The 17,138-nt window shown below is 39.1% G+C and overlaps 1 protein-coding gene across 1 annotated transcript in view; it reads right to left on the reverse strand.

Annotated features, from left to right (window-relative positions):
• Positions 1-11,063, reverse strand: part of LOC104251142 (long-chain fatty acid transport protein 6) — a 40,396-nt gene extending 29,333 nt beyond the window's left edge. The window contains exons 1-2 of the mRNA XM_059833895.1: positions 10,550-11,063; positions 1,391-1,597 (exon numbers count right to left, since the gene is read on the reverse strand). Coding sequence (XP_059689878.1) covers positions 1,391-1,597; positions 10,550-11,063 — 721 coding nt within the window. The remainder of the gene's footprint in view (positions 1-1,390; positions 1,598-10,549) is intronic.
• Between the last annotated feature and the right edge of the window lie 6,075 nt (positions 11,064-17,138).

Raw genomic sequence — 17,138 nt, forward strand, 5'->3', positions numbered from 1 at the left:
CTATTCTAGCAAAGCTACTGTTCATTTGAAGACTTAACAAGAGCTGTTAAATGGAAGTGTAATCTACGGAAATTCTAGCTACATTTCAAAGCTATTCCAAAAGCCATCACACTAAAGAGAAAAGGCAATAAGCCTATGTTGCCAATGAACCACGTATAGCAAGAAGTGCTCTACAGAGTCTTGAGTTTTTTCCTTCTGCCTTTACAGACAGCTGACTACAAACTGTGCAAGATACTTCTTTGTTTTAACTAAGTTTACCAGACATTGATTTTAGGACAAACACTATGCTCTTGCTTTATCAAAAAGTGTGAAAATGCTCAGTTTCTTTAGATTAGAATTAGTTATTCCATACTCGTCAGACTAAACAAACCTTATTCTTTTAGTTACATGGTACATAAAAGAAATCCAATATAAATTAATGTAATGCATACAAGCATTCAAAAATATTTTAAATTCTACATTGCTAAAATTTGAGACTTCACACAGATATTCTGAATACAGTTATAAGAACAATATCCTCCTACCTGGAGAATTCTAGAATATTTTTAAGCTAAAACTCCTTACTTTTAATCAGCAAGCTCAACCGTATTTATATTAGTAGTATTACAAACATACCTGAACTCTTGACAATATTTACACCTTCCCAATTTTTTTATTCGAGATTGGTATTTTTGTTTCCTTATTTTTCCCCAGAACCCAAAGCAAAGAAATTAAATAATTATTTGTATGAGGGAACAAAGCCATAAAATACATCTTCATTTTAAATCTTCTTGTGACTAAAACTGTTGTGTTCCACTGAACGAGAATGCCAATCTGCTTATCTTAACAACATCATGCTGGTTTTCATGCCAGTGATCAGTTTTTCTGAAGTCTTAGCTTCTTAGCTGCTGAAGCACTGGTAGTAAATTCAGCCATCTGTTTCTAAACTAAAAGGCTAGTAACTTAATCCTATTTTCTGGCTCTACAGTGACCTGCATAGAACACGACTAATGAACAAAAACCAAATGTCTATTTGCTTGTTTGCAGATTGTTTTTTAAAGTTCTAGATACAATGTTAGCTATATGAGCTAGGCAGTAGTATGTGATCACAAAATAGTATTTATCATCACTGTAAACCCACCAAAAAAGCAAGATGTTTTATAAACACCTTAGCTGTGAAGTAATAAGAAGTAAAGCTTCTCATAGTATTTGCACAATGTGGCAGGAAAAAAAAAGAGAAGCCCATAAACCACTGAATATAAACAGTCACTGACAAGAAACACGCTTATTTGCTACCATAATGCTTCTAGGTAAGAAATATGGTAAGATGAACCAAAAGATTAGAGTTTCGGAAAATCAAGTTTCTAGATGAAAGCTGAAGGAAAATACAGACTCTTTAGCAGACCTGTACCTGTGGTTCCTGAAGTAAATATATATAAAACAGATGACTTGAGGTTGTTGGCAGAGCGTCGATTAACTGGAACAGGGTCTTCAGATGCAGCCTCTATTTTGTCTAAAAGGGTATGCACACTTGGAAAACTGGAGTCTTTGGTCATTATCCAAACACTAACATCTTTTTGGAGGTTAGGAAGAATTTCTTCTAGTGTCCCAAGCAAATCTTAAAAATTAACATAAAATAATGTTACTTACATTATGTCTTCACAAAACTAGCAAATGAAGTATTTTTCCTCTGAAAGTTTTACTTTTTATGATAGAAAGAGGAATGAACATTGCCTCCATGGATGTAAATAAATTCAATGAAGTAATGAAGTAGAATGAAAATTCACTGAAAACAGGATATAATGTGGTAAAAATACTGCTGACCCCACAGGGTCTAATTGCCAACTAGCCCTCAAGGCAAAATGGTGAGCCCTGATTACTAGGCCTGCTTCCCACCTCATTTTGGATAACCCTTGGTCCTTGCTAAGACCAGAATGAAGCACAGTTAGGCTTCAACTTCAAATAAATCATGAAGACATATGTTGAAGATGTAAGGCAAATATATACATAGCTGGTAATCACGGCGCAGGTTTTCCTGGATGACCTTAACAGCAATCTCTCATCGAGCAGTATTTTTTCCTAAGCACAGAATGACTAATTTAAAACAAACGCAAACAAAAAATTGTATCGTGTATGTAGTACCTGAATTTCACAGAATAGAAATATGATACAGGCCTGTGGCTTATTCAGGCACTGCCAAAGAACCATGTGGCTATTTATGTAGTGCTTTGAGTGTTTTAGATACCTTAACAAATCTGATTTTAGGTACATCAGGTGATTTTATTTTCTTATAGTCACATGTTCGTTCACTGAAAGTCATTCCTTCTATTGGGCTTTTACCTGAATATAAATACAAACTCACCGTTATAAAATAAAAACAGCAGCATAACTAAGATCTATTTTGTTGGCTTATCAGGAAAGAAACCATAAGAGAGAGAGTCCCAGATTAGACAAAAAGAAAAAACATAAATAGAGGCCAACCTGTAAGTAATACATTTGGTATTTATGTTTATATTTCTAAGCTTTTTTATAATCTGTCACTTTCTCAGAACACTGCACAGGCATTACAGTACTAATCCAGGAAAATTCTCAAGAATAGGAATAATATTGCTTTCAATAGAACTATTCATATACTTAAAGACTTATTTACACTTAAGTGCTTTGCTGGATCTCAGTTTATGTAATTAATCTTGCAAATATCCCTGTGGGTATAAATTTATGTTATTATCTCAGTTTTTATAGATGAATAAACAAACAAAGTTGACATGACTCACCCAGAACTTCATAATGAGGCATTGCCAAAGCCAGCATTTGAAATCCTGATGTCAACTCTAAGTTCATTTTGCAAATATTAAATATGGATACCATTAATAGAACCCCTTTGCATAAATTTTACACCAAAATAACTGAAGATTTTTAATCTTTCAGAAAACTACTTTTCTAATGACAGACTGATGTATATATTTTAATGAATAACATACTAATCTCTATTACTATAACAGAGATATAGCCTACTGTCACCAACTAAACATATGTCTTACAAACCTAAAGCTTACAGAGTACAAGTTCTATATATTTTATGAATGTTTAGCAAATAGATCTGATGGACTGTGACATTAAAATTTTTGTGTTCTAACTTCCTTGCACTGCAGAATGAGTTCAGGAATGAATCACCCAAATAATTATGAAAATCTAAAAGATAGATAGCCTCCTGTTTGAATCACTGGAGTACAGTCCCTTTCCATTATATGTAGCAATAGAATGAAAAAGTCTGAATAAAAAATGTTAAGGACAATAGTGTTAACTGCAGTAAACCCGATGCACTGGAAGTCAAGGTTCATTGGCATATTAATTCTGTTTTGCTGTCGTATTATAAAATTAGGGTATATTTCACGTAACAAATACCAACATACAACAGTATTATTTCTAATGAAAAACAGCTATTAATAAACCAAGTGAGACAGAATAACTATATACTTATTACCTTCTAATACTGATTTTTATCTTCCTATTATGCATATTATACATATATGACCCCTAAATAGACTAATGATGGTTTGTGTACATACAAGTTAGGCTGAGAACCTAGCAAAAGAAACACAGGTGTTAGAAGTGGCTGGAGCCCCATTTCTGTTCTCAAAAACAGTAAAAGCATATAGTATTCTCTGTCATTCTTTATTGGTGCATTGGCTCCAACCACAGTGCCAGTAAAGATGTTAAGGACTGTCAATTGTTAAGGATTGTTAAGAAATTCTTGGCTACTCCAGCTTCCAGTAATCATTTAAACCAGACTCAGCTGTCCATCCTGTGTAGCGTCCTTACCAGATAACAAGCGTGATGTACAAATATTAAGAAAAACTGCCCAATAAAAGTCATCATGTAAAATTATCCTGTGTAACTGAAGTGTAATTGTAAATGAAATTTCACCTATTGTTTAATTGAAAACTATCCTCTTGTGGAAGGCCTGGCAAAGAAAATCTCAGTGAGTTTGACCTTTTTTAAGTACTGCAGATACCAAAGGCATCATTGTGGCATTTCTTTATTTTCCATAGATAAATTCCTTCCTTCTTGCATTTCCTTAAATTGTTTTGCTTTTTACATTTTTGAAAGTGATGAAGATGAAGCTGTATTACCTACCAAGTCTTAACTTCTCTCCAGAAAACATCTTTGTTTAGGACTGCACAACATGAAGAAATTCACAATTATTTCTAATTTTTTAGTATTCAGAAGTTCTAGATAAGATATGCACCAAGTTCTTTGTGTATTTGAGTAACATGAAGTGCAAGTCTGTCAAAAAGAAGAGGTCTTAGCTCTTTTTCTTTTTCCCTCTTTCCTTCCTTCAAAGGAAGAAAGATGGCAACTACTAATTTCAACTCCACATACACAGTCATTTAAGATTCAAGAATGACAGAAGGGCATAGCTCCCTTTTAGTAGACTGAAACATATTTACTCTAAATAATTAAGATCAATCTTCAAATTAAACATACACACTGTTTATTATTTCTGTAAACACTCATAAAACTTGTGGGTTTTGTTGTTGCACAGAGGCTTGCTTGGTTTTTTAACTACTATTGAACTATGAATCAATTATACAACAGAATTTTTGTTCTGTGCTCAAGAATCTAGTATTTGGAACACTATGTGAACAGCTTGTAATTACACACTATCTTGAAAGAAATTTCTAGTTAGGTAGCAGAGAACAGCAGAAACAATAAGTGATTTCCTGAATAAGAAAGGGTAATTTAAAACAGCTGTATTCAGAGTGCCAGCAACTGAAAATCACTTCTGGAACACACAGGAGCATGGAGTGTTTGAAGATAACTCTCAGTTGTACTAACATATTTCCAAAGAATAATTCTGATGATAGACAACTAATGTTTTGTTCCATGAACAAAGAACTTCTGTGGCAGACGTTGTGTAGGGCTCCTTGGTCTTTACATACCATCCCTGTGTCAGGAAAAACCAGCCCTCTTGGAGGAACTATAGTTTGATTATTTCTAGAGGTACCATACAGGAACCAATTATAGTAAAGCAATTTAGGTATTTAAGCTTGTGGTTTCTCTCAAGAACTTGTTTGCTTTTTACACTATTAAAGTATATTCAGGTTTTAATTTATTTGTTTTGGAAGAAATGACTGCTTAACTAAAGTTTGGCAATGTAGTCAGCTGTTCTGTGTGTATTGTTTACATAGTTTGTATATGAATACTCACCATTTGCTAACTATTTGGATTCTACTGGGAAAAAAAGATCTGTAATTGGTCAAGAAGAATATGCTTCTCCACTTTTTCTGCTTTTTTTCCCCTCTTGCTTTTAAAGCATTTTACTATTCAACAAAAATTCTGTGAAACTCTTATATTAAATTCACATGAATACATAACTCAGTTACATCTTTTGAGAAAGCAAGGAAAATATGTTTTGGTTTTAAACTACTGTCCCAGGTTTCAAGTTGCACAAAAGGCTTTTTATGTTATTTTCTAGCAAGGAAACAATGCAGCCTGTTGGCAAGGACACAGTCCTACACTGATGAAAGGAATACATCAGATTATGAGATCAACTTGTACTGAACAGAAAGTCACTCAGAAGGAAAACTGTATGAAATGGTTCTTACATAACTTTGATGTGTACCCTGGCTGATACGCTCAGTAAGCTATAGCAACTCCAAACTCTTCCCCACACTGTCTGGCCTCAGAAAATAATTGTTACTTATACTTGATCCCCCAAGTGACTCCTTACAGTGAGCACTTATTCTCACTAAGTAATAATAAGAGAAATTACAAGTCAGTGGTGGCTCAGGATCAGTGTTGCTATCTTGAAATGCCACTGAAGGCAGTAAAGGTAGTAAAACAGAAACTGGCTTGGGAATCACAGCTGGCACCATTTTCCACTCAAAGGCTACCTGGGACAGAGACACAGACTAAGTAAAAGCAAGTGATCAAAGAGGTATGGTGCCTAACAGAACAGGTAAGAGTGTCTTCTGCAGGTCTTCTATGGTTTCCTTGTCCCAAATGTTTAGGTCTAAATAGCTTTTTATTTCAAATTGTTAAGAAAAGATGGCTTTGATAAAATCCATTATTTTTTTCACTCAGTGACTAAAATAAGAGAGATGATACTGCTACTTGTGTACAATACCATATGACCTTAATTCACAAATACTAAAAAAGACTTTGTTCACTTTCTTTCTCCAGGATGTAGACACACTTCTGTCTGAACTTTATTCCTTCCAGCATAAATCCTGGTTCTGAGCTCAGCTGGCAAGAAGTTCAGAATATACTCAGCAGCAGCAAAAAGCACTGCTGGTGCCTCAAGAGTAAAGACTCCCAACCAGGAGTCTTGAACACAGGGAGATGTAATTCTGTACAGAACTGCAGAATCACAGAATGGCTGTGGCTGGAAGGGACCCCTGGAGGTCATCCTGGTCCAACGCCCCTGCTCAAGCAGGCCCACGTAGAACAGGCTGCCCACAGGTGTCCATGTGGCACGTACACTCCCTGAATAGCCTTTGCTATCAGGACCGATACAAACCAGTCTTACGGAGTTTAGTAATGCGATCCTTTCACAGTTGAATCCTTGCATTAGAAGTCATGATGGCAATCTGGGATGTCCTACTAAAAGCTGAACTCTTCCGAGTAGCAACACACTATAAATGCACTGGCAAATTCCATTTGTACCTTTCTGGTGGGTCATTAGATTTTAAGTGTGGTTTAATAGTATTGCTGTTACACAGGTACTGTCCAAAAGAGAAAATTTAATCCCTTGTTCAAGCAAGACTCCAATGAATAGAAATATTCCCTAGAAAGGACACAGTGCCTTGAAAGGTGCCTTCATTTTAAGCAGTACCTCACTTCTCTGTTTAACCAGTAGTTTTCAAACAAATAAGGGTGGCATAATCTGGTAACAAATGCAGTAAGGACAAATACCTTTTAAACAGGTCAGATTGCTGTTAGAGTAAGCTAATGCTGTCAGTCTCAGACAGAGAACGGCATACAGCTTCTTTTTTTCTCCTTTACAAGTTCCTCATTTACTTACAGGTTAGTTAGCTGCTGTTTTATTAAAAATGCAGTTTTAAACTCCAACTTCTGAATCTCTGTCAACAAACATTCCCCAGAATGGGAGTGGTGGTAGACAGTGTTTCTGGGAATGGAAGTGTGAGAATGTTACATAACAAATTAAAGCAAGAGCTAAATGCTCTGGGAACACAGCAGACAAATGAAAGCCAAAGCGAAAACTCTTTCGCTGCCACAAAGGCAATTGGAAATACTGGAAAGGAACACAAAGTCTAAATATTGGCAGATCAGAGAATCTATATTTACCTTACAGCCTGCAGTTGGATGAGAAGGAAAAAAACAAGTTACTAGATTGTGCTAAATGAATTAAAAGAACATTGCTGTCATAGAAAAAGATAAACCTTTTAGAGATACCCATTTCATGTAAGAAACTGACAAGAGGGAGAAATTTTGAAGCTTTTATAATATCTGAGGCTTAAGAATAAAATATTCAATTGCAGAGAGTTCATAGAATATGTAAGTCAAAACCAACCCCCCAAAACTTAAGTACTATTGGAAGACTCCCATCTAAAGTTAGAAAAAGCAATCAAAATATCAGAGAATTGTCAGACCAGAAGAAAGTCGGACTGCAAGTGCTGAAGGAAAGACGATACTAATTGGACCGGGTTACCAAACCACAACCTCTCAGAAGTATGCAGACACAAAACAGGACTGAAGAGTACAAATCCCACAAATGAGAGTGATCTCACAAGAGGCAGCATGAAAGACTGAACAAGGCATGGAAGAAAATGCAACCATAAATACTATCCAGTCTACCTTGTAAAAAGTAAAAAGCATTTTGGAAAAATGACAAGATGTACCAAAGGAAGCTGCAAGATGCAATCATTTCATGCAGAGGAAGGCTACATCACCATTCTGAGCAGGGAAGATTTAGCAATAAACAATTACGTGTGGGAACTGTTCCAGATACCAGCAGAAGGTGGAAGGTTCCCTTCAGCACAAATGAAACCTTAATATTAAATGGATTTGAATACAGGTTCCTGATTTAATGTACCATTACAGACAAGAATTTCAACAGCAAATTTAGTCTTGCTAAGCACAAGCAGATAATGGTCAAATTGTTAAGGGGATGATTTCTGCTGTGCTGCAGTTTATGAACAAGATTGAAGGTCATCCAAAATATTGAGAAGATAGTTTTGTAACTGTTACAGAAAATCAAGCCTATATTTGTTTGTGGAGGGCGAAAAACCTATGTATTTTTTAAAATTACAATTTCCACTATCCAGAAATAATATCATTACATCCTAATCGCTGATTAAAAACACAATCCTAGTTGCCAAACATGATGCCTGTCTATGACAATGATACATATTGGACCACAGGTTGATTGTTTTCAGTGTAAATATTTTGAAAAAAAATATACTATGTTCAAGCTATGCACAATCCTGTGGAAAATGGTGCCATAAGAGCAAAACACAGAAGAAAGTTCAAGTCATGCCTACTGATATGGAAGAATCCCTTGAAACACACACTAACACCGCACAAAAAGATGTTTATCAGACCTCTGAGAATTATCTAATTGACTGCGTAACCTCGGTGTTAAATACTGCTCTGCAATTTTTATAAATATTAGGGGGAAATTATTATGTACCATAATTATGAATGGTATGTTTTTGTTTCAAGAGTGGTATGAGTTAGTCCTCACAGTCATTGAATGGTATATGAACCTTCAGTTGCGAAACCTGGACTCCTTTGGAGAGGCTCCTTTTCCACATGACGTGGCCAGTAAACAAGGACATAACAGAACTTCAACTTCTTTCACAGGTACACATACAAAAGGGCCTCTAAGTCCCAAAGAATACTGTGAAGCCTTGCAGGCTCAAGGGACTGACAAAATTAATGCAGAGACTAAAACCCATAAATAAAGTAAGAAGATCAACACATAAAAGACCAGCTCAGAGACTAATTTGTTGGTCTCTGTTGTATTATGTCTGCACATAGCTCTTAATTTGTGTGCAAAGGCAGACTCCTAGAACAAGTTAGTTCAACATAGTCGCTCTTACTATCAGCTGCTGGTAACAACTTAAGAGTGGAGAAACACAGACCCCATTCCTGCTTTGCAAAACCCTTTTTCATTAACTAGTCAACCTCTCATTTTAATAAAGACTACTCTTATATAAAAGTTTTGATCCAAAGTTCTCCTTCACCACAGTCAATGAGCAAGAATTTCCTGAACATTAATTCCATTCCTCAATCCATACACTCAAAAGCACATATTCATGAGAGGGTGTTAAATGAGATTTTTTTTTTTTATTAAGTAAGTAAGAAAGCAAAATTTAGAACTGTCAGTTCAGAAGCATTGTTGTCATGTGTTTTGGGATTATGTTTAAATTGGCTTTTGTTTTAATAGCTTGTTTTAACTACCAAGCATTCTTAAACCTGCATACCATACAGAATCAGAATGAAAAAGTTTATAATTAAAAAATATGCAAGGCAAAAATCTTAAATACATTTTTGAAAGTACAAATTTGCAGCAGCAGAGAAGAGGTGGAAGGAAATTCTACCATTTAGGTGTCATGGATGCAAAAGCCCACAACCTGTGTAATAGGAATAAGGCAAGAGGTTTTGAAATAGAAATAAGGCAGAGTAGACTTGAAATAATAATTTTAGAGAGGCAGGACAACATTAATATTTAATATTTTGAAATATCGTCCTCCAACCAAATGTCAAGGTTCTGTGCGATCTTTTAGCATTGCAGGTTCCCTTGCACTTGATCATAAATGCTGAGGCAAGTTTAGGTTTTGGATCTGTCTTCAGTTTATACATCTCTATAATTGAAGCCCAATTTGAATATACAATGTACAGTATGGCTACATCAAGATTTAAAATTCTTTTGGAGCACTTAATAAAAAAGTCATACTTCGGAAACTTACACAACACAATTATCTCCTATTCAAACACAGCAATTTCTTCCACAATTCAACACCAATACTAAGTTGGTTATTACAAATCAACCTCCTATGTGCTACACCGTTAAAAACACCTCTTAGTTTTAGTCCCTGGAAAACTATCGTACCTCTGCAAACAGTTGTACAGCAGAGGTTGTCTAAGCTTAGACCTTCTAGTTTGCAAGGGTTTTGATCACTAGAAAGATGGGGAGATAGTACAGGAGAAGAAAGTACATGACGTAAATAAGATTAAAATTGACTATTTAAAAAGGAATGGGAAATTATTCTTAATAGATCATTTTAATCTGTTCTGAGACACGTTAAGCAACCACTGAAGCGATCAAATGCTTGGAACAGGCTGTACTTGGATGTTGCAAACTTTCCTGCAATGCACATCTTTCAAGAAAAGGTTAAATGGCTGTTCCAAAGCATGGATATACTTGATTCTGCCTGACAGGCTTAAGCTTTATGATCTCTTGAAGCCCCTTCTAGCCCTAGGTTTCTTTCATTCTGTGAACATCTGAAAATGAGATTTTCAATAAAGGTGCTGGAGAGACATACACCAGGGAGATGTGACATTAAAAGCTTTGGATATACAAATCAGGCGTATACTCTACCTGCTCCCACAACCAGTATCTTGGGCTCACAGCTACTGACACAGTGCAGGAGAGATCTGGAGCGGACATTGAAGTTGAGGAAAGCCACCACACAGCCCAGCTTGGCCAGTCCAAACCACACGTGGATGAAGTCTGGCTCATTGCCCATCAGCAAGGCCACTGTGTCACCCTTCTTCAGAGCCCCGTGGTGTAGGAAGACCTGCGCTATCCTGTTACTCCTCCTGTCCACATCCCGGTAGGTGTGCACCTTCCCTTCGTAGATGAGGAACGGCTTGTGGGGCTGCTTCTCAGCCAGCTTCACAAACTTGTCCAGGACAGTGACAATCCTCCCTTGCAGCCGGTACATCTCCACTCTCAGCCCATACACCAATACTTTCAGCAGGTATCTCAGGTCAGCCCAGAAGTAGGGGAAGAGGAGCTTCTGGATGAGGTGCAAGGAGACAATCCCGGTGGCAGCACCCGGTACCCAGGAGGGCAGCATTAGGAGTGGATAAAGGTCGTCCCAGCCACTCATTTCCCCACAGCCAGGCGGCTTGACACACGGAGTCGGGAGGCAGGGAGCAGCCAGGCAGGCTGTGGAGTCTGAGGAGAAAGCCGGTAAGGGCTGAGGCTTTTTTCGTCCTCTCTTCCTCCAGAGAGGTGTGCCGCCTCCCTGTGAAGCCCGCACCGAGTCCCGCTCAGGCAGCAGCAGGGCAGGGGGAGCCGAGCTGCCGACGGCGACCGCCGGCTGCACACCTCGGCCCCGCCGCCGACCTCAGCCCCGGCACGGCCGCCGCCCGGAGCCGCCCGCCCACCTAAGCCTTCCCCGGCCGGCGGGCCCCGCACCTGCGGGACAGCACGCCCCGGCGGGAGAGGCGAGGGCACGCAGGGCGGGAGCTCCTGCCCGCACCGTGCACGGCTGAGGCGAGAACCACTACCCCCGCCGCCGGGACTCACGGACGGCACCGAGCTGCTGGCGGGCCGGCGGCGGCTGCTCCCTAAGCCGCTTGCGTAAGGCGCGATCTGCTGCTTCACCCTACCTCCGGCGGCGGGAGCGCGAGAAGTTGGCTACTGGGTAAGGCGGCGGCCGAGCGCCGGAAGCCTCGCCCCGGGATGGCCCTTGCCGCGGCGGGCGGCGGCAGAGCGAGGGCCGGGGCCCCGGTCCCTGGGAGGGCGGTGGGACGCGCCGGGGCGGGCAGGTGCCCCCAGCCGGGCTGTTCCCTCGTTACGTGTAGTGTTTCCGCCCTGGGAAGTCAGGTATTACTGCTGGTCCCTGGGGCTCGGCTCCGTGCTGAGGCACAGAGCAGGGCTCGGCAGCCAGGCCCTGTCACCACAGGGGCCCAAGCCAGCCCCCTGCCCGCACTCACGCACCACCTGGGCCTCAGGAGCAGTTTTAGACCGAGGAGCCCAGCATTGCAACTAGCTCACGCCTGGGAAATACCTTCAGGAGAGGTTCAGTCCACCTGGAAACTGGGGGCTGGGCCAAGGCCGTGGGTCAGTGTACCATGCGAATGTCTTCTTCGTGTTGGAGGTACGCCGCTGGCAAGAAGCTGTCACACCTGGGCACAGTGCTGATCCCACTGCTGCTGAGGTCTGTCACCCCAAGCACTTCAATGCACTGATGGCTCCCTGCCATGCAAAGGCATCCAGTGCCGTTGCCCTTGGTGAGGTGTGTAACGTGGTGTTCATGTGTTTCAGTGCAGCCAAGTGTGGAGTTACATGGGCTATGAAAAGTTGATGTCATTTTATGAGTGACACATTTTCTGCCCTTGTGTTGGCCACAAAGAATTTGAATTCATGACTCTAGTGCATCGTGACAAAAAATCAGAAAGTATTTAATTATTTTAAAACTATAGCCTGTGGTAAGTGCATTTTTTTTACAGGATATGAATGTGCTTTTGAATAATTCTCCATTTTCTAAAGTTGTAAGACTGTAAGTACTGGTAGTTTACAGTACAAACTGCTCTGTCTGCCTGTTGCCAGTATCACACCAGAATAATCTAGTCTCTTGTCATGTTCCACACCCCATTTTATTGTTTGCCTCATGTAAAGGGCTAGTGCTCCAGAGTATTTTCTTGACTAGTGCTCCAGAGTGTTATCGCAATATCTGTAAGAATATACTTCTGATCCATCCAATTGGCACTTGATATTCAAATCTTTTTCCTCCTCAAAATGGTATATCTTAATTGTGAGATCTGAAAGCTGTCAGCGTAGCCCTTGTTTCCATTGTCTTCTTCAGATACCAAGCCAGCCTGCTGTGTCAGTTGTGCAATTTGGAGTCAGTGAGGGATGTCTTCGTCCTCTGGACAAAGAAGAAATTTATATACCAGAGGATACTTCTTCCAGACTCATCTTGAATTTTATGAATAGCGTGAAGAGAATCCCATATCTGAAACGATATGCTAACTTTCTTCTTGAGAAGGTCTAGCACAAGTGTTAGTAGAAACCCTGAATGGAGTAGTAAAGCCTGAACAGTAAAAGCAACTCGTCACTCAGTTCTTTCAAGAATCCTCCCTTACTACATCCAGACAACATATCACAATTTCTGCTCTGCAGGTCTTCCGGCCACTGCTCATGCTTCAACGCTCAGGGCATAACAGGCCTGACAGACCTTTGCTTCTCTAAAACACTTGTCTGATATCCTATTCATCCAGCCTACATCTAGCCCATTGACCCTGTCTCCTGTTCTGCTAAACCCTCAGCTGTTCTCCAGCTTCTTCTCTTTTTTTTTTTTTAATTGCTTTTTTCCCCTTCTTTTCTCTCCCTCTCTGAATATCAGTCACTCTTTCAGCCTGTAAACGATCCTATACAATACAGCTTTTCTTTCTAGGGCAGAGGCAGTTTGCATATGGCAATTTAAAATGTTTACTGGAAACACATGTGACAGTTATGGTTTAAACATTTCATACATTAAGCATATGGCCTAAATTTGTCCAGAGTCCTCCTTACAAAACTTGTAACTTATTTTGAACCATGGCATTTTTCCTGCAAAGCTTGCTTTGTCTAACTCTGGTAGGTTTCTTAGCTAACCCAGGACACCTCAGCAAAGAAACTCCTGTCAGCTTCTTTCCCTCTTTTGCCTAAGTCTTCCTCTTTATGTCTAAGGATCTCTAGCTTCTTTTAGAGCCTTGTGACAAAAGCAAGAAAATTAGTATCAATAAAATGTGAATGGAAATGTTTATGGGTGAGGAAGCAACAGCTGCAAAAGAGCTGAAAGGATGATCTGTACTGATAATGAAGAACACAGTTTCCAGGCAATGAAATTGAGGAATGTATTGTTTCTGGCAATCCCAGGAGGCCCGCACTGATTAAACCACAGCACAAATGACTCATTAAAGGACAAACCTGCCCTCTCACCAGAGAAGGATGACAACAAGGTTGCAGCATATCACATATGCCATTGCTCTCCTGTTACCCAATAGGTAGTAGGAAAATAAGGAACTAGTAACTCAAGAGATGTAATTCAAATACTGCAAATAGATTCCTCAAATGATCACGTTATTACAAGAACACTTTGCCCTCCGCAGTAAATGTGATCCAGATTTCTGTTCTACAAACTCAAAAACTTACAAATCACTCAATCACAGTTCACACTGCCTTCTTCAATGTTTTAAAAAATTACTACAGAAGGATAATAACGGAAACAACAGATCATCGATTTCTCAGGCTCTTTGGCATATGTTTCACATCATGCAGTTGGAGAATTGGTACTTTATTGCCCAGAGAAAAGACTTGATTCAGCCAGAGCTTTTGAAGGTAGATTTTGTACCAATCCCCCACTAATCTTAACAGGAAAAGTTCAGTTTGTTCTGTTTTTTTCTGTCCTTAAAACTGAGGAACACAAGAAATTTAATTCTGGACATTTGACTCAAGCCAAAGCTCAGCTTCATGCTCATTTCTTCATGTCATTTGAAGAAAACTTTTTAGCTCTTGCCTTAAAACCCTGGGAATCATATGAACTGCCTTTCCTGTGGTCCCGTATGCACTGAGAATTGAATGAGAGTATCAGGGAAAAAGGTGGGCTGAGGCAGCAACAAACATGTTGGGAAGTGGCAGGCAACAGCTTCTTACATCGCTTTTCAATACTAAGAATGCTCCTTACCACTGGAACATCTCTCCTTTAGGTTGTTCCGTAGTCAAACTATGTTAAACCGTGGGTGGTCTTTGTCAGGTCCAACAGCAGAGAATCAGTTTCGCTTGAAACTCTATGGTTTTGACCAATTTTTATCATAAAGTTTTTAATCTAGTCTAGCTCATTTGGCTTTGCCCCAAAGGAATGGAGAACAGACACTTGAAGAGATGAGTTGTGTTCTCAGCTGGCTCTAGTACTGTTATTGTCTGTTTTACCACTAAGACCAAGGCCTGATTAGATTAAGACTATGCAGTCACAGCTTTGTTATATGAGTCCTGTCTGGACATCCATTGAAAACAAATTCAAGCAAATAAAATAGTGCAAAACTAGATTACAAATAGATTTCATAGCTCTTTAAAGGTGATATTGTCAGTAGGCTGATAGTTTTTTATTGATATGGTAGTGTTCTTTACTTGTAAGGTGCAGTGAAGGTATCTGTATATGTTGTATCCTGTATAGGTGTACATTTACAGGAAGACAGCAGTATTTAGTTTTTCAGCTGGTGAGCATCACTTCTTCCAGAAAGACATTTTGTGAGGAGATAGAACTTTAGCTTGCTTTTCTTAGGTGAAGGTAACTTAATGGGCCAGGGTTTTGATTTTCTAAAAAATGAATAATAAGCAAATTAAATGCTACAGTAACCTGTGCTTAAAGTAATGTAAAAAAACCACTGTACACTTATTTTGTTGGCTAGAGTTTGGCATTGTTCACTACTACGTAAACGTGTATAAATAATGAATAAAGTGAAAGACTGTGAGCTTTAAGGAAAATGTATACTTACATGTTGATTTGAAAGAAGATAGAGGGAGGTTGAAAGATACTCTTGTTTGCAAGGATTACTTTGAAGAAGGCAGAAAGAAAGGAGAACGGGAGGCATTCTGCTGTGTAGTGCAGATGTGACAAGAAACGAGAACAAAAACACTCCAAGAGTCAGATCTATGAAAAGCTCTGGATATACTGATGAGAGCGAAAGGAAAAGCAATAGGTTATAGGTAATTGGGAGAGCACAAAAGGAAGATAAATACAGAATGGCCTGTGGATGAGAGAGATGTGTTTTAAATGTACTGTGTTGTGAGCTGAAAAACAGACAGGCGGGTGAGCAGGAGATTGCATTTACTAAGGTGACTAATGACTAACACATCACCAAAGACATTAGTCATGAGAACACAGAGGAAGAATTTTGTGCTTTGGATGTTGTCAGTGTTGCTAATCCCAAAGAACAAAAATGATGAGCAAGATCCTAACATAAGACTCTGATACTCTGAAATACTTAGTTTCAGAGGAAAATTGTGGGTTTGTGATGTCTGAATTGTCCCTGTTCCTCTCAACTGTGCACAGAAATTCTATCAATCCTCTGGACTCATTATCCAAGTTTCTTTTATAAAGTTAACACTAATTTACTTCTTGTTGTCCTCCCCAAAGGAGGAAGGAAATTTCTATAGTGTATGAGTTGTTTTTCAGTAATTTTCTCATTTGTTATAAAAATGAGTAAGCTGAGGCAAGAAATTTCTGTAGACAATGAAAGAGTCACAGAATTCAGGTGAAGCAATACTGGAATTGGATTTGATCCATGCCTGTGCCGGAGTTCCTGTGTGATACTGGATTAGTCGCTTATGCCCTTCCCAAATTGGGTGATTTAGCCAAGCTATATGCCTAACCTTAGACTTTTAGACCCTCTTAGACTCTTGATTTGGTGGTTACTGAAACAACTATAGATTAAGACATGGGGACTTCCTGACAAAGTCTCAACTTAACCGTAACAGCTGTGTAAGAATGCAGCTTATACACCAGCATTGTCTATACCTTGGGCTTGAATCAGTTGCCCACGATTAAGAATCCAGTGCTATTCTAGACTCCTTGGCAATAAATGCCTGACCTTTAGGTGCCTGTGCAGAAGGTGCTGAGGTTTTGAGTCAGAGTTGCCAGTCTCATGCATGCCTCGGTTTAGGTAGCTGGTCTAGCCCCTGAAGTTAGGAGAGCTAAATTCACCTTCAGTATTTTTGCTCTCTACAGTTTCAATTTTTTATCCAATGGAGATGTGTGCACATTTATTAACATTTTTAAAGTAAATAGCATAGGAATTGAAAAGCTCACAAAGAAATTAGTAATTTTATTTCATGTTAACTAGTTAGTATCAACAGTGAAGATAACATTTTCTGCATGCATGGGTCAATGAGTGTAACACAAACTACTGAACTTTTAAGTAAATATGAGCTGCCGTGTGCATTGAATAAAGCCATAGTTGTCTGGGAAAAAATGTATGTTATTATGAGATTAAAATTACTAACATAACACATACTTCCAAGTGGTAATTTCATATTGTGAAGAAACCTTAATTAAGATTATTCCGAAGGTTAACTCTAAAAAAATTCTAAAAACTCATATTTAATATGTATTGATATTTATTTTTAAGTAAACAAACCCCGGAAACTATAGCAAGAAATTTACCTGTTAATCGGCTTCTTGTTACATGTCATG

This window comes from Gavia stellata, chromosome Z, assembly GCF_030936135.1.
Source record: "Gavia stellata isolate bGavSte3 chromosome Z, bGavSte3.hap2, whole genome shotgun sequence".
NCBI lineage: Eukaryota > Metazoa > Chordata > Aves > Gaviiformes > Gaviidae > Gavia > Gavia stellata.